Source organism: Morone saxatilis, unplaced genomic scaffold, assembly GCF_004916995.1.
Source record: "Morone saxatilis isolate NCDOM2014 unplaced genomic scaffold, NCSU_SB_2.0 Contig10, whole genome shotgun sequence".
NCBI classification, from domain to species: domain Eukaryota; kingdom Metazoa; phylum Chordata; class Actinopteri; family Moronidae; genus Morone; species Morone saxatilis.
This window is the reverse complement of record NW_023339652.1, coordinates 14,848,458-14,873,164: the sequence shown is the minus strand read 5'-3', so window position 1 is coordinate 14,873,164 and position 24,707 is coordinate 14,848,458. Positions and strand designations below refer to the sequence as shown.

At 41.4% G+C, this 24,707-nt stretch overlaps 2 protein-coding genes across 3 annotated transcripts in view; one reads left to right on the top strand and one right to left on the bottom strand.

Annotated features, from left to right (window-relative positions):
• Nucleotides 1–19,789, top strand: part of camk1da (calcium/calmodulin-dependent protein kinase 1Da) — a 57,231-nt gene extending 37,442 nt beyond the window's left edge. For both annotated transcript variants that reach the window (XM_035674219.1, XM_035674226.1), the window contains exons 4-11: nucleotides 2,204–2,342; nucleotides 2,714–2,840; nucleotides 6,363–6,438; nucleotides 9,281–9,393; nucleotides 10,383–10,461; nucleotides 10,634–10,721; nucleotides 11,462–11,711; nucleotides 12,184–19,789. In XM_035674219.1, the coding sequence (XP_035530112.1) occupies nucleotides 2,204–2,342; nucleotides 2,714–2,840; nucleotides 6,363–6,438; nucleotides 9,281–9,393; nucleotides 10,383–10,461; nucleotides 10,634–10,721; nucleotides 11,462–11,711; nucleotides 12,184–12,308 (997 nt within the window). In that variant the 3' untranslated portion in view covers nucleotides 12,309–19,789. The remainder of the gene's footprint in view (nucleotides 1–2,203; nucleotides 2,343–2,713; nucleotides 2,841–6,362; nucleotides 6,439–9,280; nucleotides 9,394–10,382; nucleotides 10,462–10,633; nucleotides 10,722–11,461; nucleotides 11,712–12,183) is intronic.
• Nucleotides 19,790–23,082: 3,293 nt separating this feature from the next.
• Nucleotides 23,083–24,707, bottom strand: part of ccdc3a (coiled-coil domain containing 3a) — a gene marked incomplete in the record, with an annotated part of 9,325 nt that continues 7,700 nt past the window's right edge. The window contains 1 exon segment of the mRNA XM_035676842.1: nucleotides 23,083–24,707.

The window sequence follows — 24,707 nt, the reverse complement described above, 5'->3', positions numbered from 1 at the left end:
AGGTCGGCATGAGCAGCATGTGCCGCATTCTGTGTTGAACTGAAACCCCACCCAACTAGCACAAACCGTCCCTGTGCTGTACTGTATGAATACATTGTCAGGGTGCTGTGACCTTTGACCTCCTTACTATTGGATGTTTTGTGATCTTTTTCTTGTGTATCAAATGTGAAAAGCTGTCGGAGGTCATTGGAGCATCCTTCAGCCGTGTTTTACTGGCCTCGTGTATGCGAGTGACATTGTGTCAGCTGTGTGTGTTTACTGTGTGTTTGACCTTGTATGTGCATCTTTGTGTTTTTCATGCTTGTCTTTATGCGTTCATGTGAATGTTCTTGCTTTAATGTTTTTTTTCTATGTGTGTATGCGGTCCTGCCCTTGCGTCTGTATATCTGTGCCTTTGTGTTTGTGTGTGTGTTTGTGTGTTCTTGTGTGGGTGCTCCTGTCTGATTGCCATGGTCTCCTTACGCAAACGCTTATGCAACCATGCAGCCTGGTGGCTGATCTCCCTTTTGCAGTGTGTGTGTGTGTGTGTTTAGCTCTTTCTTGTCATTTCCAGACATGACTGCCTCTGAAACCCAACTATTCGCTGCCCTCTTTGAAGAGAGAAAGGATTAGCAATTAATTCTGATCTGTTTTTTTCAGAAACTTCATTAGAGTTTAAGTTCCACAGGCTCTAATCTGATCTGTCGCCGTGACGACGCCCCGCAGATACGCAGTGCAACTCTGTGTGTATGCGTACGGGCGTGCGTGTGTTTGCCTTTGTGCATTCTTGTGTGTCTGTGGTGTTGTGTGTGTGTGTGCACATTTGGTGCCACTTGTGTATATTAGTGCTTGTGTTCAGATGCCTGTGTGTGTCTTCATTATGTTTTTAAAGCATAAACACGCAGTACATGGAGAATACTACAAGGTTGGTTGGTTACTACTACTACTGCCACTATTACTAATATTATTATTATTATTATTATTATTATTATTATTATTAGTGGAAATATTACAATGACTGCTGCTGTGCTGCTGCTTTGACTACTTACACGCTACTTACTGATGTTGGCACTTTTTACTACAATTTGTATTGCAGTCATTAACATACAAACATTTAGATGAGATGATATTGTGAGGTGATGGAAGAGGTTATCCTCCAGCAGGTGGAGCTATGTGTCTGTACAGCAGACAATGGACCAGTTTCCATCCGTATACAGTGTATCTATACCTGAACAAGTCATTTCATGTGGTCTGGAGTCATGAAACATAAAACTAAACATTGAAAGAATCAGCCAGCGGGGAGAAATTGCAGATGATATTGCAGAAGAATGTCTAAGTGTTTTTCTTGGGTCAAATGAGAGAATGAGTTTTTTCCTTTTTTTTCAGCATTGATGGGTTTCATTCTGTCTGCACAGAGCTGCACTGCAGATATGTCAGAATATGTTGGCAGGAGCTTTGACTGAAAAACAGATTATACATTGAAAATGGACCACAAGTACTAAGTTCATAATTTATCTCTGAAAGAAGTTGCCAAAAAGCTATTTTTCTCAATATTTTGCTGCTGTGATGATAATGGAATTTAATTTATTTCCAAATCCAATATAATTTTTTTAAAGATCAGGACATGAAGGAAGTAAAGCTGCACTGAAAATGGGAAATATCCTCATCTTTATAACATACAGAAACACAAAGGCACACACACGTACAATCCTTTAGTTTAAATTAATTTTGCTGCTATTCTAACTCAAAACACATTTCATACTGATCAATGAATAATCTAGGGATAATTTTTAATTTTGGGAGCTGCATATGGAAACAGACAGAAGTCTGGAAATTTGTAAAAATCCAGTTGGGAATCGGTATGAAAGATTAAAGGAAAATATATCCTTTCCAGGTATATAGGAGGATGTATTTTTCAACTTTTATCACACGTTTAAAAAATGTAAGTGTTACAAGGTATGGTAAATGCTGCAGGGTGTGTGTGTGTGTGTGTGTATGTAAGGTAGCACATGGCTCACAGCTTCCCCACACTCTTGGCTGGAAACATCCACAGCTCATAAATTACCAGAAATCTCGACCCAGCAACCCCCCCAAGCCTGTTACAGGTTACTGCCGTGTGTGTGTGTGTGTGTGTGTATGTGTGCGTGTGTGTGTGACAGTGTGGGCATGCATGCGAATGTTTTTTACAAACATACACTGACACACACTCCTTTCCACTCTGCAGGGTGTCTGGCGGAGAGCTGTTTGACCGAATCGTGGAAAAAGGTTTCTACACGGAGAAGGATGCGAGCACGCTGATCCGTCAAGTCCTGGACGCTGTGAACTACCTGCACAAGATGGGCATCGTACACAGAGACCTGAAGGTACTGTCACACACACACACACACACACACACACACACACTCACACTCTCCTCCCACATTTCCTCCACACGAGGGGTTCGCTCTCACTTGACAACCGATGATTAACTGCAGCAATAAGGGCAGTGGCTTGACACAAGCAGTGCGTTGTGGGTCAGAGTGGCGCGTGCCGGCTGTTGAAAGAGAGGGAATTGGTCAGAGAGACCTCCATTAACAAGCACAGTGTTCTTTTACAGTTGCATTTATATTAGCTGCTCAGTTTTTTTTTTACATGTGACTACAAAATTACCATGAATATAAAAACCTTTGAAAACCACAAAATCAAACGAAAACACTTGATTCTCTCGTTCTTTCTCTCTGTCGCCTTCCTCCAGCCAGAGAACCTGCTGTATTATAATCCCCAAGACGAGTCGAAGATCATGATCAGCGACTTTGGTCTTTCCAAGATGGAGGGCAGTGGTGACGTCATGTCCACCGCCTGTGGCACGCCGGGATATGTGGGTAAGTTAGTCAGTCGTCCCTGGCCTCCAACAGCCTGTAATCGTACAGCGTTCTCACCGGGGGATGATGGTGCATGTAGAAGACACGCTACCGTTAAAACTGAACCTAAACTAAACTAGCCTAAACTCTGAGCATCGAGGACTGGCTTCCAGTCAGTATTGAAATACTGCCCAGGGGATGTGTTATTTAATGTAACCTGTAACTACACAAAAAAATGTAGTATGAAACACTTCTTGGCCTTGGAAGTAACACTAGGTTACAGGGGGAAATTCAGATGTCATAGCAGCAATGGCAAACGAAGAATTAAACTCAGGTAAGAGTATAATACCAAACCAGGATAATAAGAATGAATACAAATACAAATACAAATTAAAATAAAATATGATAAGATACAAAGGACAGCTGGCCCTAGATAGCTGCACTGTGGTGAGTGAGAATTGAAACAGATAATAAACTTTATCCAACTTCCAAATGTGGACAAATCCAAAGCTTGACAGACCTGTTGTGCCTAGTTATGGTTGCTAAGCTATGGTTGGAAAATCTTTGGTTGGGGGGAGGGGTTTAGCGAAGAGGCAATCGATTTTGTACTCATATCAGTGTAGTGGTTTGGTGATGGAGGTCACACAAGTTTTTATTTCCTATTATGTCACTACATGTTAGTGTAAATATGAGCTGAGCCATCTGCAGGCGTCAGATCCAACAGCAGCACAATGAAAAATTTCAAAGAGCGCATGTTTGTTTCCATCTGACACCGTGGCGATCATCTTTGCCTTCATTCCACCTGTATCCTGGAGCTGTGCTGTGTGTGGTGTGTGTGTGGTGTGGTGTTGTGTGTGTGTGTGTTGTGTGTGTGTGTGTTGTGTTGTGTGTGGTGTGTGTGTGTGTGTGTGTGTGTGGTTCAAATAGTCATTCTGTGTGCACCTTACTAACAAACACACGCTCACCAATCACGCTTATCACTTCCCGACAGACCAGCCTCCTCTGCTGAGTCAACATGGAGCCGAACAGAACTAAAGTGTGCATGTATATGTGTGTGTGCTAATATAAATGTGTGGGTACGCATGTGTTTCTGTATATTTAAATTTTTTGTGTGTGCGTTTGAGTGCATCTGCTCGTGTGTGTGCATGCATTTCTGTGTCTGTGCGTGTGTTGTTATAAGAGACAGATGTTCAGTGTTGACAGCACACACACATTCATGTCAGAACACAAACAGACTGGTTGAACAGCATACAAACAGCATACAAACTCTCACATAAACAAATCTGTCACAGAAATACAGACAGATACATAAATAACTGTTTGAATTTAGTTGAACTTCTGATTTTGTAGCGCCCCCATCAGGCCAACTCCACTAAATCCAGCTGGAGTTCAGGTTGTGTAACAGTTCAGTGTTTTTAGAAGTTTAGAAATTATATCAGCTGCTCATAAACTGCCTTCTTTCTTTTTTCCCTATTTTTAAACCTATGAAATTTAATTGAACAAGACTACAGATACTAATGCTTCAGATATGCACATATGGAGACACACAAAAAATCTCTCTCTGTGTTTCACCATATGTCATCCATCTATCCCCCCCAGCTCATTTTGGGCTTCACCCCCGACCCCAGGTCTCCTCCACCTCCCTCAGAGGTCTGCATGGCCACAAGGCCTTTCCAATCTAGACAATGTGTGTCTAAATATAACTCAGAATGCACCAAATGAAAAGCAGACCTGAACGGTGAGCACGAGTACATGCATACTTCATTGACAAAGTTACTTGTTGGGGTAAATAGAGTTCTCCAACAGAAATCAAATGGCTGTGGAACTACGATTGAACAACTTGCTTCAATAGAGATTACATTAAATTAATGATGGCTTGATACCATGAAAATGTTTATAATACTAGCATTAGATCAGCTATTATACATAGTACACCTACAGCTGCTTCACTGCAACAGCCTTCCAGTGACACCTCCTTTATTTTATTCTGTTTACTTCTATTATTTGTTTATTTGACAAGGACAATGCTATTTATCAGCAGAAAAAAAATATTGTAAATGAGCCAGAGTTAGCCTAGAAGGATAATTATATATCCATCGTCTTTGGCCAGATGTTAAAAAGACACTTTACAAATATAATACAACAACTTATCTTCATAATTCATATATTCAACATGATAAATAGGCACAGGATATACAAAACACATGACGATTAACGTTCACACCTTTGTCAGATTTCTGGTGGAGTGATGGTTTGTCCTGTGAAGCAGCTGCAGGCACACGATCTATAGAGGAATCAGTCAAAGCGAAACCTACCATAGCAAAACAAAGCGCTCTGTTTCTTACAGTTGTCTTCATCTCAGCCAAATCACAGAAAGAAATCACACATTTAACGAGCAATTGTTAGACATTCAGCCTTTTACCTGATTTTATTGTTTTTGTCCACAATAAAGTGAGACAAACCATCTGAAAGCTCATGAAACATAATGAATAACTGAAGAGCAACTAAAAATAACCGAAACAGACTCAGACGTCATCAGCAAGGATGGTGAGGTCCTGCTCATTATTTCATAAGTGATTTGTAGAAATACCAAAGCAATGAGAATTTAACAACAGAAACTGAGTTAAATAGCAGAAAAACACTTGGGATTACTACCATATTTTACACATTTACCCTCTATCAGCATATCTGACCCTAAACTCACTTATTAAAGTCGTGAGCAGCAGGCACAATGACCTCAGTGTGTAAAAATGTCCTTATTCTGAATCCAGCAAAACAAGAACACACACACACACACACACCTTCACAATGAGTCAGGGTAGACCTATAAACAAAACTAAGCTCTCTGATTCAGCACATGTGTGTTTATATTCGGCCCCAGATATGAGTGGTATTTCTTCATCTCTTGCTATGTGTGCGTGTGTGTATGTGTGCCAAACCTATTTCGGTCCAAGCTCGTGTATGTGTGGGGTGATGTTATGGTGAGCTCACTGTCATCAGTAATTTGCTCTGTCCGAGGCTCGATAATGAGCTGCAGAGTAAGGTCAGGCCAGGCGAGGATAACGGCAGAGGAGAGGAAACTGCACAAATACGTCTGATTTTACAAAACAGCAGTCAGCTTTATGTTAAAAGGACTGAAAGACTTAACCAATGTTAAATCATGACATCATTGCTTTGTTTGGGTTTTTGTTCTGGGTCCATCTTTTTTTTTTTTTGTCATGGCAGGTACGATTTGTTGGAGCCGTGAGAACCGGTACCTCCTGCAGAAAATTTCCCACCGTTAACCAAACTGACATGTGATTTTAATTTGGACAGACATGGAAAATCTGCATATTTTCTGTTTGTCAGGCTCATAAAACAGCTGCATTTTCATGTAAAACTCTAACGGCACTTTTAACTGGACCTCAAGCTGAAGAAAGTAGTGTGCTACCAAAAATAACAATCCAGATTTAAGCTACGTTAAAAGCCAGGCTACTGCAAAATGGAAAATGTCACAGCCAGAACAAGTAGCCAAGGCTAATCCATTTTTTCTTACGCTTTCAGCTCCAGAGGTTCTTGCCCAGAAGCCGTACAGTAAGGCAGTGGACTGCTGGTCCATTGGAGTGATCGCCTACATCCTGTAAGTACCGACTGGTCACCCTGGACAGCCTGACTGACACCACCACACTCTCACTTGGTGTCAGATTACATGAGTTTCCCTCCAGGAACCACATTATTAAACACCTTCTGTCGAATAATCAAGTTGGCTTTGGACGTCACTGCTGTGACAAGTTAGGTGAATAAATCTTATTGACTCGACTTGGGCTTTATTTTGCCTCGAGACTCGACTCATTTGATTGAGAATGATAAGTCTGCTGTGTGCCTTAGCAGTCTTATTAGCCAGAACAAGTGGAAACACCTGTGTGGTTGTGCAAGGCCTTTAAAGACTACAGTTGAGTTGTGAAAGCAAACTCCTAAGACTTGAGAGCATAAAAGGTGATGAGTTTTGACTGATGTCTTTAGTATTTGATAAAAAGCCACACTCTATTGAATGAATGCCTTTCCAATCCCCATGGAAGTATTACTGTTGCAGATGTAGGCTATGAGAAATGAATCTTTTTTTTTCACTTTCACCTTATTTACATTTGTGAATCTTATAAAACACAGGTAAACGATATTTTAACTCCACCGACTTCAGACTTCACAATCAGTTGAAAACAGCTCTGCCTTCTTCTCCATGTAGGAATCTGTAACAGCATATCTATCTATTGAAAATAAGAGTCAGACACACACATGACTCAGAGTGACTCACCTCCAGCTAAGCTTCTACACACACAAAACCACTGGCTGTGTTGTGATGTATTACAAACTCATAAATGACACTTAAAACCGCCTTCACATTCTTTTCATTAATCTATTTAGTATTAGTTTGCCATGCACTAGAAACTGCAGTAACAGTTAGAAATGCTAGTTTATGCTAATGCATGCATGGTGGCGGGTGCCCTCAAAGGTCATATAGCACAACTCTGCTCCGGAGCTAAACTCAACACACTGGGACCTTGGTCCCACGTGTGTGCGTGTATTTGTTGATTTTTTCCAGGCAGTGTGTGTGTGTGTGTGTGCGTGTGTGTGTGTTGATGATGTTGCTTGTGTGCTGTCATCAGAGCCAGATGGAGCTCTGCTGAATGGCCTTGTATGGACATAGAGCTGCAGGCTAGACTTCTTTTAATCTGCTTTTTGTTTTTCTTCTGCCACGTCACCCCCAACTCTTACCATCACACACACTTTCATTTGTGTGTATGTGTGTTTGTGTGTGTATGTGTCTGACGCCATGTGAACAAGATCTGTGTGCTCAGCTTACTGTTATGTGCAAAAGTTGTTTTAGAGTGTGTGCATCTTTTTGTGCCCCTGTGTGGTGTGTGTGTGTGTGTGTGTGTGTGTGTGTGTGTTTCTCCATCTGTATCTCTGTTTTTGTGTGTGTGTGTTCCACCTGACAGAGACATAATGATCTTGAGCGTGAGGTCAGATCAGGGGTCAGAGGTCAGCAGCAGGTTAAAGGGATGCAGAGCGTGTGAGGTGGCAGAGAGGAAGAAATTGCACGTGTCCAACGGGTCTGTGATGGGACTACGATGAGTGAAAGTCTCCCTCTCTCACTGTCTCTCCGTCCCGTTGTTTTCCTATCTTATACATTGGTGTGTTAGTGTGTGTCACTATGTGTGTGTGTGTGTGTGTGTGTGTGTGTGTGTTTATATGCCTGTAAACCACATGTTAAATTAAGCATTTTGTATAAAAGTGAGTAAAATTAGGTTTTGGTGCTGCTGCCACCGTCTCATTGGAGAAAGTGTGTGTGTTTGTTGAGAGAGAGAGAGAGACGACGAGACGAGAGAAGAGACTCCCTGTTAGCAATTAGCACAATTAGCGATTCAGACCCTTGTTAGCTTTTAGCCTGCTGCTCAGGGTGGAGAAAGATCACATCAGGTAATCAGCCATGATAATCATCTGGGATTTCTAGTGTGTGTATATGTGTGAAAGTTCAGTGGGATGGATGGTGAGCGACAGCTGAGTCTCCAACCAAATGTGAAAGCAGAAAAACAAAAGGGAAGCATCTCTTCACACCAGTCAGAACCCAACTTTCTTCCTGGTGTGTTGTGTGTGTGTGTGTGTGTTGTGTGGTGTGGTGTGTGTGTGTGTGTGTCGTGTGTGGTGTGTTCGTAGAGTGTTCGATGGAGTGGAGGGTTAGCTGAGTGACAGGTGGGTCTTTAACCAAATGAGGAACCAGAAAAACAAACGGAAAGCTTTTCTTTCCTCTCGGCAGGTAGAATCTTTCTTCCTTTCTTCCCGGTGTGCTTTTCTTTTATTCTTCTTTGTGTGTCTGTGTGTGTGTGTATCGATGGAGAACGGCATTTTAATGAGTTTTTATGAAAATCTCTTGGTGCATCCAGAACTTTTCTAATGAGGTTCAGATGATGTTTTTGGTTGAGCAGCAGCGCTGCTGTTGGTTCAGTTGGCTCATTATGGAGAATCAGACTGGAGCTTCAGTTACACTGGGAACCAGTAATCTCATGTTAACCTGATTAAGGTGATACAGCCACTACTGCCAAGACTACGAGTAAAGGGGCAGTCACATTAACCACCGCTGTGACCAAAATCACTTTGTCCCCTGCTATTAATACTTACACAATTAAAAGAGACGCCTGACATCCAGAGCAGGGCTTTATGGTTGTAATTAACATCAGAATATTTCCCTGATGTTGACATAAATCACAATATTTTGTCTGTACTAAATGTCTGTAAATTGTCTGAATCAATTAGTAAATGAAAAAAAAATGGCAATATATACTGAGTTATACTACTTATACTGAGATATACTAATACTGAGTCAATACAATCAATCAATGACTGAATAAGGAATAGACTAAATGAATGAGTTAATCAGCGAATCACAGAAGGAATGGTGGACTGACTGAACCCCTTGTCTGCAGGCTGTGTGGTTACCCTCCGTTCTACGACGAAAACGACTCCAAGCTGTTCGAACAGATCCTGAAAGCCGACTACGAGTTTGACGCTCCGTACTGGGACGACATATCCGACTCAGGTGAGCCTTCGTCTTCCTCCTCTTCTCCCTGCTTCCTTGACCATTTTCCCTTCTTCCTCCTCCGTCCACCATGTCGCACATATGGACCACACACCACCTCTCCATCACGGCCACTGACGTCATCTGCCTGGAATTAATGTATTTGGGAATGTGTGTGTGTGTGTGTGTGTGTGTGGCTATGTGTGTGGGGTCACCACCACAGCTATGTGCAAAGCCTGGCAGTAAAACCAGCATAGTACTGGTAAGCTGGGAACCTGGTTGAGACTCCAGTCCTGTGTGTGTGTGTGTGTGTGTGTGTGTGTGTGTGTGGGGGGGGATAAAATAGCATTTATGTGCTGTCAGGTAAAGCCTTGTGTTTCCAACAGTGTCAGGTTTCCTCTTGAAGCAAATACAGCAGATGGAGCTCAAATGGAAATCATCCAAACCAGAGTTAGGAGGGTTTTGCCAGACAACGGGTAGCTGCATTTTGCAGATTTCTGCTATTTTGTATGACCCTCATAAATCCTGTTTCTGGACGACTTTATTTTTCACCTCAACTGAAGAAGCAGCTTAGTGGCGATACTTTTCAACCCCTGTAACCCTTTGAAACCCAAAGCATTAGCATATTGTTGTCAAACTAATATCAAGTGTTCACTCCACTTAGGATGGATTCATTTTTTAATTTTGGTGATCCTTACCTTTTCATCTAGTACGATTATCAGGTCAAATTTTTGATTTGTCCATACCATCAGCCCCAGGGTTTGGGAGAAGATTATAGATGTGAGGTTTTCAGCAGATGCCAACAAAAGATGGCTCTCCATGCCGGTGAATATTTGCACAAATTCAAACTGACTGAAATGCCAAAGATTTTCAATGTTTTTCTGTCACAAATGTCTGTTTGAATCATATTACCCCAAGAGCTTTCAAAATGCTCTTTAAAGTTGACGTGGTGTTTTTGTCTTAAGTTATTGATGTTTTATTGCCTTTTGATGATTTTTTTCTCCTGCCAGCCAAGGATTTTATCGGCAGTCTGATGGAAAAAGATCCAGCCAAGCGTTTTACCTGTGACCAGGCACTCAGACACCCCTGGTGAGAAACACACACACACACATAGAATGTCATACACCGGCTAACAAAAAGGCATAAAATCAATACGGATATTGACTTACAGTCAGAAGTGTTAACAGAGAATTTGTGCGTGTTCCTCTGTGTGTTCCTGTATGTGTGTGTGTGTGTGTGTGTGTGTGTGTATATATATCAGGATTGCCGGTGATACAGCACTCTGCAAGAACATCCATGAGTCAGTCAGCCGACAGATCAGAAAGAACTTCGCTAAGAGCAAATGGAGGGTAAATGTTGTTTACTGCAGTTTATTCTTTTTGGCTTTACTGCAGCAGACTTTAGTATTACTCCATTACAACTCCTCAAACAATTGTAAGTGGTTTCAAAAGATGAATCACTCGGTAAAACCTGGCCCGCCATATGGTTAACCTTCATCATCCACTTTGCTCCTAAAGCGCTTGGAGGAAGGGAGAGTATTCTTCAGACTTGAAACAAATTCCACTCTCTTTAAGAACTGCTCATCACACAGTACACCACTTACAGATCTGGGTGTTAATAGTACATCCAGCTTGTTTAATATTTGAAGCTCAGATGTTTTTAATGGAAGATAAACTGCAACAGAAGACCATATCATGGTATTTTTGAACTAGTGCCAGTTCATTGAAAGCAGATTCTGGTCTGTAACTTCAAAGCCACTATGAAATGAAAAATTGCTTTTTTGATCTTTTTCAGTGACATCATATTTAAAAATCCCCAATATAATCTCACTCGTCAAACACTACATTGATAATGTGGCGGACCAATGGGTAGAAATAAAACCCTCTAATGAATAAAACTCATCTCAGTTCTGCTGCTGCTTCGATCCTCTCCATGATTAATTTTGTTTACACCACTCGCTGTTATGTCACACCAAAACATCCTGTTTCAACAGGAGACATAATATAAAATATAGAAGATGCTATTAAAATGCCGTTTATGAGAGCTCTCTCTTTCTATTTATTTATTCCCATTTCCTTCCTCTCTCCAGCAAGCGTTCAATGCCACCGCCGTGGTTCGGCACATGAGGCGGCTGCAGCTTGGCAGCAGCATGGGGAGCAGCATGGACGCCTCCAATCCGCTGACCAGGCCGAGCCAGACGCAGAAGCCGGGCCAGACGGGCCAGAACCAGCCAGTTCAGAGCCAAAACACCGGCCAGGCGGCGCAGAGCCAGAGCACCAACGCGGTTGCCAGCAAAACCTCTTCCATAGACAACAACACAGCGGCTCCTCGCAAGGAATGTAAGTATGAGTCAGAAGAATCAGTAGCACCATAAAGTCAAGAGAACATATGTGTATTACAAAAGTTAAAGAGTTGATCATTTGCTAAACCAAAAAACTAACTGGCTCTACACTGCAATACAGGAACACTGCGACATGAATGTGTTAGCTTTAGTCTTTTAGCATATAATGTGTGTCGCCATCAAGAGCATATTTTAGATCCCTTTTACAAGACTCATTTCAGAATGAATCAGCTTGAAACTCAGCCACAGACAGCATTTTCAACCAATTTATGAAGTTAACATTAGATTGATTAGATGGTTACAGTCAATAAAATCAAAAAATCAGTGATCCCAGGCTAAATATGTGAAGCCTGCTTTTGTCTACCTCTGTCTAAAATTGCCCATTGCTTCAACAATTACTTAGAATTTGAAGCTTACAGCGTTATGAAATATATATGCTGCTCATCCATCTGTTGACTCTTCCCTCTCAGGTGTAACTGCGCCGGTCACACCCTGCAGTCTGGCGTCTGCCGCTTCTTCCCCCGCCACAGGGGCAGAGCTGAACCGTCCACATCCCTCAGCCGTTCCAGCCCCGGTGCTCACAGAGACCAAGTGACGCCAGGTCCCGCGGGGAACCAGCTGGGAGGCCACAGCGCTTTGAGGCAGAGAGACGGAAAGAGAGGACGACAGGAGAGGAAGAGTACCCCCCCCCTCCCCCCTCTTCTTCTTCCCTCCCTCTCCTCACTGCATTTCCACTTGGAAGCGCTGCCCAGACAGTTCCCTGCCCTGCTCCCAGGAGAGCAGAGGACTTTACCTCCACCCCACCGATTCAAGCCACACAGCACCATACTGTACGCCCACCACCTACCCACCAGATCGCCGCGTAGGATTCCTCCTGCCACAGCAACAGCAACAGCACAGCCTCTGACTCTCATTGAGGATGTTTGAACGGCCGGCTGCGATTGGTTGCTGTTCAGTGGAAAAGAGGGTGTCGACTGTTGCAAGCTTGAATATTGATTGGTGGTTCACGGTGGGGCCGGTGGTATCGTATTATTCAATGTCAGTCAACATCAACTTCCCTCTTGAATCTGGTCTTTCCTGCGCCACTTTATTTAGCTTTTTTCCAAATTAGGTTTGACTGTTGGCAACTGGATTGTTTTATTTTTTATTATTACTGTTCATTTTAAAGGTGGTATGTGTAACTTTAAAAAAAAGCTAACTGTCAAATTGATAGCGCTACTTTGGTATAATTACTGTAAATAAATAAGACCACAGCCAAGATGACTGGTCACCTCTACCTCACACTAATTAACAGCTAATAATTGTGCAAGTGTTGGCTCTACATTTGAAACCCAATTGCAAATAACCTCTTTGTTTTCTCTTGGTTCCACCATGACCCCAGTCTCTGAATGCTTTGGCTCTGTTTGCTCTGGAAGAACAGCACCCTCTTCCTGTTACGTGCCATAAAGCAATCCAGCAGATTTCCCTCTAAATCTGACCTGGTGCGTAAAAAAGCAGAGTAGAGGCTGACAGGTCTTCTTACAATGACCTGATTTGTTTACACTAATTTTACTAATGTAGCAAACTAATATGACAGTGATTTATTCTTGTTAAAACTCTACATATAGCACCTTTAAGACATTTTACATGTCCTTATGGGCTTGTTTGTTTGTGCTTTAAGAAGTGCTTTAAAAGTACCATACGACTGTTGAGATATGAAAACATGAGTAAGCGCTTTATGTATTTTGCACAGAGAGGGTCAGATATGTTGTCAGACACATATTAGCCGCCATCCACTTACGTTTATCAGAAAGTAGAGATTGTAAATCTTTATAGAAAAAAATAACCCAGAGTGGATGTCAGAGTATTGTACAACTTGTTTATTGTCTGAAAGATTCTGATTTGTTTATTATTTTCTTACTTTATAAGACTTTTATAACAATCACCCTTTAAGGGACACACATACAGGTTACTATGAAACATGCAGCAGGTTTAGGATAGGATATGATAGGATAGGTAGCGGTATTTACTGGAAAACTGCCTCCAGTTGAGAATGTTAGAGATTTCATGATAGCTTCCCCATTGATTTCCCAAACTAAGCAGCCACAAGCAGTGCAGTGCCGTTTCAAGGTTACAAACCATCTCTGAGATATTTAACTGCCTCCCACATGGATCCTTAGAGTATTCGGCCTGTCTGGAGGCAAAATCCAAGACAGCAGAAGCTGCTGCCTGCCGCTGTTCCTACCCCTCTAAAGAAGCCATGATCTCACCTTTTCGCATCGTCAAGCTGCGCCCAGTTCAGAAGTGCTCAGGGAAAACTGCAGCTGCACTGTGAGCTGGCAAATACCGATTTCCTGATTGAGGTTTTTCTGTCAGTGTTTTTGGTCCAGGTGTTGAGGCATCACAGTTAATGATCCAGGGCTTAAGACGTTAGCGGTGTCCTTACTGCAGTGTTGTACAGACTTGTGACTTGGATACTGAAGACTCAGACTTAGGTTCAGACTATTTCACCAAGGACTCCAAGATGTATTGGACTCGATCTTCTTACACAGCATGCACAACTCTGTTTTGGCTATTATGTTTTGTTGATGCAATCCCCAAGCCTGGAACAGTGGTTATGGGTGGAACTGCCCAAACAACATGGAGGATAGATTAGCTTTGCTGAATCCAGACATCCCAGCCTTTATGACCCAACAGCGGACAGTTACCATAATGTGTAGCTTTCTTCTCGCAATTAGTTCATCAAGTGTTAATTTGAACATGAGTACCAAAGCCAAAATATATATATATTTTTTTTTTACAACCCTACTTCCACTTGTACTGAGGGTTTGGTTTTAACCAAGTGTGAGCCTATTACCTTTACTGGTTTGTGGAGTACCGTTTTGAAGCCCCGAGTTCGGCATTATGGTCATTGCCATGAAGTTTGTCTGAGCCAGCGGAAGTGACGTACTGCGAGTTGAGCTGCTCTCATTGGCTGCACAGTTTTGACTCGTCCATAGCGGGAAACGATCGCGGCTCGCCTGGTCACACACAATCTCGTTTCTGCAGTAACAGAATCTTGTTTCGTGTTTGATCAGCACTGCCTAGTTTGACAGTTACACCAAGAGAATGATTTGTCAGTGACAAGGTAGCCATGCCCAAAAGCATACGTGGCTTTATCATCTATTTTACTCTGAATGGGACCATCATTTACTAAATGAACATCATGCTGTATGGAAGAAAACTTGAAACTAGAGACTGAGACCATAAACTCATTAGAAAACTGTTTACTGAGCTAATAAATCAAGTGAGAAGTCGGATCATTTCTCCATAAGACTGCATGGTATTATTCTTTATTGCAGCCAATGGAGCTCCCCCTGCTGGCCATTACATATAATGCAGGTTTAAGACAATTCCCCATTGGCTTCACTCCACAGACCCAGAAGCTCTGTCCATTATATATACTGTCAGTGTATCGTTGATCCGATGGCCAGCGCACCAATGGCTACCAATCAGGGGGCACTGATACTGTCTGTCTGCATCCATTTGAATGATAGACTTCTGATGCTTTTTCTCTCGAAATGCAACTCAGAAGTTGCACCCGATCACCTGGTTGGTTGAAATAACAGGCCAACTTGAAAATGTATCTGTCAACACAGAACTTCAGTGATGTCACCGTCCGAGTGGGACAACATCTCAGTTTTGGACAATTTCGAGGTGTCATTTAAAAACAGATGGCATGACTGAAGTCCACAGCTTGGAGTTCCTTTTTTATTCTGAGTTTAATACGACAACCTGACTTTGTTTTAATTTGTTCTTAATGGAACTCAGACTTTACTTAAATGTCACCTTCTCTTGACTCTGACATGACTACAGTAGCTTAGATGGTGTCGCTGGTTGTAATGGCCTTTTAGACGTAACTCAGTGAGCAGAACTGTACTATGTTGGGCGCTAACTCACACATATCAGATTGCCATGTGTTTATCAGATGCAATTGTACTGTTCCCTTTATTGTGAATCGTAGCCAAAGACTAGTGCTAAGTACGAAGACAATTTGGTTCATTCCTACTTGATGAATTGGAACTAGTCAGATATGAAGCTGTTCGAGATACAAGTGAACTAAAACTAAGGGCTGAACTCCAGCTGCAAATTAATCTGGAGAGAAATTTATTGACCTTTGATCTCTTCCTAATCGGTTGCCATTTACCCTTTTTTTATTATCTACACAGAGTGGTGCTGAAAAGTATCTGCAAATTATTCATAGTACGTGTTTTAATCTGTACAGCATGTCAGAAGAGTGTGAGACCACAGCTGGATGAAAGTCAAAGTAGGGTAAAAAAAACGCAGTAAATCAACTCTCACCCAAGCTTTCTGGAATTCACTTTTGGCTTGCTGCGTCGTTGTGTACCTTGAGCTGCGCCTATTTGGCACTGAAGTTGGCTAAAACAAACCATGACAAGACATTTGTGAATGATATATTCTCTGTTCCTCAACAGCAGCTCCTCCTTCCTTCAGTAAGCTCTGATAGGACAATTCCAGCGTTTTTGGATTTTCCACTGTTCCCTAACCAATAATGTGCTAACCACCCTCTTAATACTTTACAACCACCCTACCCTATCTTTAGCTCTCAGCCCCAGCCCATTGGCCCCTGCTAAAGATGTAAATCTTTAAAACTGAGTCGCAAATATATATATTTTTTTTTAAAGGCTCAATAATTTCCTAAAACAGCTGGGCACTATAGTTTTTAGCAAACGTTACTCTAACAGGAGTACAAGTGGATTCTTTGGGGGCTATTTTTTAATGCACATTGGTTGCACTAATGAGTGTTTTCAGTAGCATGACAGAATATGTGGTGACTCAAAATAAACTACAGTGCCTGTGTTCATGGAAATGAAGTAAGATGGTAACCAGTGCAACAGTGTGTGGTTTTAATAATTTATGGACAACAGTGAAGCTCTATGGCACAGAGGAGGAAGATATATCCAGCAGTAGTTGCTGGTAGCATCTTGGCCACAGACAGAGGCAGAAAGACAGCTATTGGTTGGAAGTTTTACTTTAAAACTTCAGTTTTTGCTTTGTTAGCAAGCAGAAATACCTATATACTGTCCTTGAATGTACACATCAATATGACATGTAAATCTACAACTTGGTATTCTGGCTGTAAACTGTCATTCAGAGTGACTGACTGATCCCCCCCCCCAAAAAAGAAACCTCTAATCACGCTGGAATTGTCCAGAAAAGAACACCTTGTTCCACTGAACTCATATGTATGGGCTCCAACACGCAGGCCAGATTTACTGCACTGTTGGTCAAATACTTAAACATAAATTGTGAAACTTGCGTATGTGGTAACAGTGCAGACACGGTCGTTGATCTGAAAACATTGCAGCTACTTTATGCATGTTGTCCTAGCAACTAATCCACTCATAATAGAGTTTTAGTTCAATAATTTTGGTAGAATTAGGTGTGTAACAAGAAGCCAGTTGGCTTGATTTATGTTGTTATTATACATGTGCAGTCATAGAGAAAGCTAACTTTTTTAGTGTTTCTTACTGATTTACAACACCCCATGTGTCTCCTACTGCATGACTACACAGTTCACCTTTCACAAGTATATATTAATTCTGACTTTTTTACAGCAGGGTTGTGTGTGTTACATCTCTACTAACCAAACTATAAAGTCAATCCATGTATTTATCCATATGTTACTGAGGGGAACTTTTAACCATGCAAGGGCTTTATTCCAATGATCACCTTAATCTTATTATTCACTGTAACCATGTATACATACCCATTGATTGCTATGCATTTTTTAAACATTTTTAAGTGTGTCGTCTATGCTTTTTCTTGGAAGGAAACAAAGGAAACAACATCAGCACCTATAGTTTAAACAAAAAAGATTAAGCTCTGGGGAACGAATAAGTGGAAGACACTGAATCCCTGTCACTTAACTATTAATTGTTGTTATTATTATTAAATAAGCTACATTGTAAAAGCGTAAATGTACCAGGTTTTTGTCTGGTTAATGAATCAGCAGCCAACACTGTAAGAATATGTTTCATTAAATGTGATGTTGTCCACTTGAGTCTGGACGTTTGGGTTTACGAATGTATTGTGAGGCAGGCAGAGGGTTCGGGGTTCATGCTGCTCAGTGGTTTTATGTCTGCTGTTTAAAAAAAAAAAAAAAAGTTTTCTGAATGACTCTTTCCATGTTAAAGATGCTACTGTAAATAGATTGTGAATATGAATGATCATTTTCAAGATAATATTTACAAATGTTTTGCTGTTCAGGCATGTGAGAGTGAGTGAGCGAGTGAGTGTGTGTCGAGGGAAGTTGATTGTATTCTCTATGGAATGTTTAATGTAAAAGAAAAAAAAGCTAAAATCCCCTTTACTCCCTCCTGCTTTCATATACAGTCGGGCACTGTGTGATTGAGCTACACAGCGCGGGTTAATGCCATCAGTGTTCCACCACCACTTCAGTGTCAGTCCAAACTAAAAGTGAAAGCATCGTTTACTGAACTCAGGCTTACGTTTTTGCCATTCTAAAGGAAGAAATCCAAAGCTGTGACCGACTCAGAAACACACTGTTAAGAACGAGGGGCCGGCTGCGACCCGCTCTCGTCCGCCCTTTGCCCTTCGAGCACACACTCCTCTGAACTTTTTTTTTTTTTTTAACGAAGAAGTGCATCGGCACAAAAGATGAAAACACAAGCATGTCGAAAAAAAGTGCTTCAAGGATTCAACTTCACCATGAGTGTTTGCATAATCTTATATGCCCTTGTATGATGTTAGTATCTCTGTATTGTGTAAAGACGTACACAGGTTGAGATGCCTGAGGTTTATTCGGCAGCAGATTACAGTTTCAGTCCTACAAACGGTTTCGAGAGGCAGAAATAATCAACCAAACTGGCATTTATTGAGAGAACTGGTCACCATCTTCCAACATGGTTCCCTTCAATGAAAGCTGGTCTAATGCTGCTGATTCCCTGCATACATTGGCCTGATAATAATTTACTGATATGGATGTTAAAGAGTTTTTTATTTTTTCGTACACAAGTCGGCACAAACTGTGTTGATACAAAAAGTTATTTATGGATTTTTGTGGCTGGTGAAATCGAATCATTGTTTCTAGAGCTGCTTTTTGCACCATTTTTTTATCTTTTAAGTTATCTGCAAATTCTGACTTGCCACAAAATAGGTTGCCCAATAGTGCTGTGCAAAAACTCTTTAAATTTTTTGCTTTCTTATTCATTGATGATCTTGAAATTTATTACATCTGATCTGGTTAGCAATAGCCTTATATTACGAGTTAAAAAATTGACTAATAGTATAGGCTACGTAGCTAACTCAGATAGCTTTATATGGGGAATTTTTCTTGACTATTTTTATCCTAAAAAGCTACAGGCCAGACTTGTTGCTAACTCTGCTTCCATGGAGGTCAGGTACATGTAGCTAATGGCTACTTTTATTTATTTAAGGTTAATTTTACAAGAGACTATATTTGCTATATCTTCTTCTAGACTATATCTGATCTTTAATGTACTTATATGTAAGTGTTTTTAAAATGAACTGTTGCCAAATGCTTTAGGAGCCACGATATTAGCATTGCTAGATTTTGGTTAGCACCGGTACGTCAAAGCTGCCTTGCTAGCAGCTGTTAGCTTCAGTCCAGCTAACGTTACAAAGCCTCCTTAACCTCCGCCCTTAAGATGGAACTCAACCAATGAGAGCAGCTCTGCCTCTGAGAATTTGTTTGTAGGGCTAAAACTGTACACAAGCTGCTTTTTGGGACCCGGTGTCACCCTGTGGGCGTCCTCGTCCAGAGCCCGCTGAGTTAGCCGGCTGTATTGTATTTACTCTCTGCATGTGACCACAACCAACTCCCATCCCGTGCACCGTTGTCACACACCGACGACACACTCGTGTCTCAGAGCGGGCCCTGCCTGCCGCACTCGTGCTGTGATGGCGATGATGACTTTCTGTTAATGGGGCTTGTATATCAGATGCCTTCGACAATCATGTGCACATATCAGAGTTACCATGACGACACAGGCCAGAGCGACTGATTGTGTTTCGTTTGTCTTTCTCCTGGAATAAATTCCTGAATGATCGTTATATGATTCTTTACTCGTGGGTTTTTTCCTTCGTGTGTGGATGTTTGTTTAGAATTAGGACTACATTTCCTACAAATGTAAACCCACGTGTGTGTTTGTGTGTGTTTTGCACAGGCTCCATGCATGCGGATATAAAGCAGACACCAGACACTCTCTACCACTCTGACCGGCATTTAGCCTACATATCCGCTGTACAGCAGATGTTTAGCAGACAGAAGACAGATGTTGCAAACACACAAGGCATGTTGGGTTAAAGCATTAAAAACACATTGTCTACAGATATTACCTCCTCATATAGTATGTTCAGCCCGAACACATTCTCCTTAGGTTTACACTGCAGTAGCCACACTGACATGACAGTGACAGTGCAGTTGCAACAAAGGGTTCAGTAAGAGTTCAGATAAAAACATGTTTACAGTCTTGAAAAGAAAAAACTAAAGAGACCTCTCAGCATTTTTGCAGTATCAGTGTTTCTCTGTGACAGCAGTTTCCAAACTTCTGAGTCTTCACAGCTGCCCAGCACCAGTGTGGGTGATTCATTTGAAGTAGGTATTGATAAGGTATTGGCTCAAATAAGCAAACCCATTAATGGTTAATGGTACTTTCGTTTTGAAAATCAACATGTGACTTATTTGTATATGTGAAATACCTTCCTCCTACATGAACTGTCTGTAGTTGAATACGGCCTACGCTAATGTATTTTAACTTGTCAATATTTTCTGAGATGCAAAAAGTTTGAGAAACGCTGCTGTAAGTCTTGCAAATTCTACCCAACAGCAAACCACACCTTTCACTTCTCCTCCATCTTGATGAATTTGATGCTTGTATTACGATGGTGATCAGCTTTTGCTCAACTTTGTGTTTCTTGCTTGACTTTCTGCATTTGTGCCATATTTTAATGTCACTCTGAACACAAACTTATAGATAGATGAGAGAAGAAAACAATTAGTGGGAGGTGATGTATCAACATAGGACAGAAAAGCTGCGGGCTACATCCTGCCCTTCCCCTGTCTACACTGTAGTCTATAGGCTAACAACCCGAAGTAAACTTTTAAATTATCCTCAAATGAAGTGGCTCACTGTAGCCTGAGATGATATTGAGTTTTCCCCGCTGAGCAGCGTTAGCCTGAAGGTTTGTGTTTGCTCTTCACAGATAAGTTGTGTTAATATTGCTCATCTATTAGCAGAGTTTGGCCCGGTGGAGCTTCCTGTGGTTCAAGTCATCACACTTCCTCTGCTTTTCCCTCCATCTCAGTTGGAGATTTTCCTCCCGACTGTCTGTCTATCTCTGTTCAGTACAGAGGAACGTGCACACACACACACACACACACACACACACTCATTCAAAATCATTCATCCCTCTGACACACTCACACCAAAGCACTGAAATGAAAATTGTGAAATCAAAGTAATTTACATCCCTTTGACACTCATGCCCAATAACACGCACACACACACAAACACACACAGAGCAAAGAAAAGCCGCAGAATAGAATTTCTGTTCAATCAAAACTACCCATCACACACACACACACACACACTGCTTGTTGACTTTGGCTGTCAAGCTGTAAGTGTGTTTGTGCTCGGAGTCACTGATCTCTCTGCTTCTTAAACTGATTTCTCCTCATCTTTAATTCAGAGCTTAACCCTCCCCTCCCCTGTCTCCCCTCCTCTTCTCCAGCCCTTCTATCGCTGCAGGGATTATTCTCCTCCTCTCCCCTGCAGAGACCCGTGGTTTTGTTCTTTACCAAGCACCATGCACTGTACCGTATACATTCCATCAAATTGATCCAATCATCTGAAACAGTGAGAAAATGCACAGTCTACAGGGGGGATGGTGGTAGGGAGATCTGAAGTGTACGAAGACCGAGCGTGTCATTTGGACACACAGTTCTGAATGCAAACAGCAGGGGGTGACGTGATGTCTCCCTCCACTGTCCCACTCTCTGTTTACAAGCAGTACTAAGCTAAAAACAATGCCAATTATTAACCATCTTGCAGTAGCACAATTTTGACCCCGTGATACGTTTTATTTTGAAGGGAAAAAGGTACAAAATGACGTTAATTTAAATGCAGTTACAGAATTCTCTCAGCTATAAAGAGGAAATCTGGTACATAACAGTGAATTTAAGCCAAAACTGCCATCTGCTCTAAAGTGGCCAATTGTCCCACGCAGAGAGTTATAAAACCTCTAAAAGTTAATGGATGTTGGTTGAATAAGCACGCAAATGGAGCGTAGCTCGGGCAGAGCCCTCTAGCCGTGCTTGCATTAGCTGCATCGCCTACCAGCTAATTTTCGATCATATCCATGCAGGTGTACACCGTCACCAATAGAACCTCAAACTTCTTACTATGCTAATTGGTTCATGCAAACACTACACTATTCCCTAAACCCGAGTAGAGCCGACCAGCTTAAAAAGCTTTTTTGTGGCTTTAATTTTTTAAATTACTGACACTTATTATAGCAGTTATTTGAACCGTTATAATAAGTTCATTCTGAGCTCTGCAGCAACATTTCCTCATCTCTCCTCAGCATCTGATGTGCATGTTTGGCTGCTGCAGGGTGAGCAAAGATAAATGCCTCCTGTACCTGTGTTACTTGCATGCTAATCAAGCACAGACCAAGGGCAACGAAGGAAACAGAAGAAAGGAAACAGAATGTGAAAACAGGAGAACGTGTGTATTCCTTTGTTATTTCAGCATTTTAACTGCAGGCCACAAACTGCTGTATGCCTCACTTCAGCATCACAGAGCGTTTGATTATGTTTGTGCCACAATAGAGAAACTGCAATCTAGCTTTTTGATGGATGCATCTGTTTCTCTGCGTCCCTCTCCATCCACCCTGCCTCTCATTTTGTCGTCTTTTTGGTGATTTTGGTGTTCACCTTGCGTTCACCGTGGCCTCGTGATGTGACGGCTGCTCGCCTCCCTCCGCAGCTTTTGGTTTTCCAGACTGAATTAGAGGAATATTTCAGCGACGTCCTGCTGTTCAGAACATTGCTGCCCACACAAACACATTCCAGTCACTTGATGGACCAGACACACACACACACACACACATCTCATTCTCTCCCTAAATACTACACATATACACATAAAATGTCTCCTCTGACCTTAACCTCTCTTTACACTCTCTGCGTGATGCTGTAGGGCTTAACTGAACCGCTGAGTGTGTGTGGCTGTTTGTTTTTTTGTACTCCGATGACCCAGATGTTAATACCCTACTTCAAAACATTGTCACATTCACACCGATGTTCATCCAAAGCAAATTTTATATGCAGAAAAAAACACTCATACAAAAATATCCACATACAAGCTGATGTTACAGACTTTAAAAAGCTCAAATTAATAATAAATGAACCTTCTCAAACATCCCAGAATTCTTATTCACCAGTCTTTGCTCACAATTTAAGTGAAAGAAATAGTCGATAAAACACAATATCATTAAAATTAAATGTAATGTCTTTTATCATTGCTTCACTAGGCCATGATTACATAAGAGGCTTTTGTCCTTACTTTGGATACAATGCTTGTTGCAAAAAGCTGCAAAAACAAAAAGCCTTAAAATGCCAACTACAAGTCTGTCAATTACTTAAAGCTGCTATAATCAATATTTTTATACTAACCATCGGTCAAATTAGTATGTGTACTGTGGAAAGGGTCACTCATAGCGATGAACCCACTGAGAATTATCACCAAACTCTGCAGTTCCACACATACTCAGAGTATTTTATCAGCTCGTTGTTTTTGTTTTCTGGCCTGCAACTTTAATGATTGAGTCTAATGGCTCTCATCAACATAGTTTCCATTTGTAGCAGGCAGTTTTTTTCTATAAAAAAAAGAATAAAAAGCTCCAATGAACCCACCACACATTACCTGCCCAGCACCAAACAGCATACACACAAAGTTAGCAACTAGCCAATGAACATAGTGGAGCATTAAATAAGAAGCTGTTTGCTAAGAAAAGTTATATTAAAATGATGTGTCACAGCTTGTATGTGCTGCCCCAAAATGGCCCGAAAATCAGTTAATGTACAATAAAGTATCAGAATCATAAAATTCAGTTTTGGACTTATGTTGATTATTTTATAAAGTTAATTTCACCTGATGAAGTGATGTCTTAACTTATAAACACTAGATCCTACACTTCCCATAATGCAACTCAATAGCGTCTTCTTCCTGAGCCTGCCTGGTAAAAACTAATGTCTTTCAAAGTTCATGTCCCCCAACACATGTTCAGTCAGAAAATGTCCGAAGCCAAGATAACCCCGATGACATCACTAGGGTTGTTTTTAAGACGTAATAAAAAGATAAAGCTCTACCCGAGCCACAAAAGATATTACTCGTAAACTGCCGTTAGCTAAGCCCTAGCATAAACGGACAAATACATAACCTTTTTGTCATTTTTTTTAAGACATTAACTACTTCAGGTTTATAAAACCAGACAGTTGAATGGCAAACAGAATACTGCTTCTCTCTCCGATAAGCTCCTGCTGCTGTTGTCACTTTTGTCGCTCACAGCTGAGCTTTGCTTGGAGAATAAAACGCATCCTATGTGATCACGGCCTGAGAGGAGCACTGAGCAGCAACTGAAACCACTTTCAGATCGCGGCACACAAGTACTGCTCCACCTGCGAGAGGAATCATCGAGAAAATACATGTTTGATTCTCTTCATTCACTTTTTTGTTCTTTTATCAGGTGACCTGGAGTGGTCCTGACCCTCACTCTTGTATTATAGCATTCAGAGATACAAAAGAGAGACAGAGTAGTTTATTTACAAGAAAACTATGTCGATTATTATGTTAAAGTGTGTTACTCATATGTGACAGTTGCTATTTGTTTGTCCCTTCAGTAGAGACCGCCCAGCAGTCTCACTCTCCACAGCCAGTTTTCAGTCTAGGTGGGTGGCAGTTTGGGG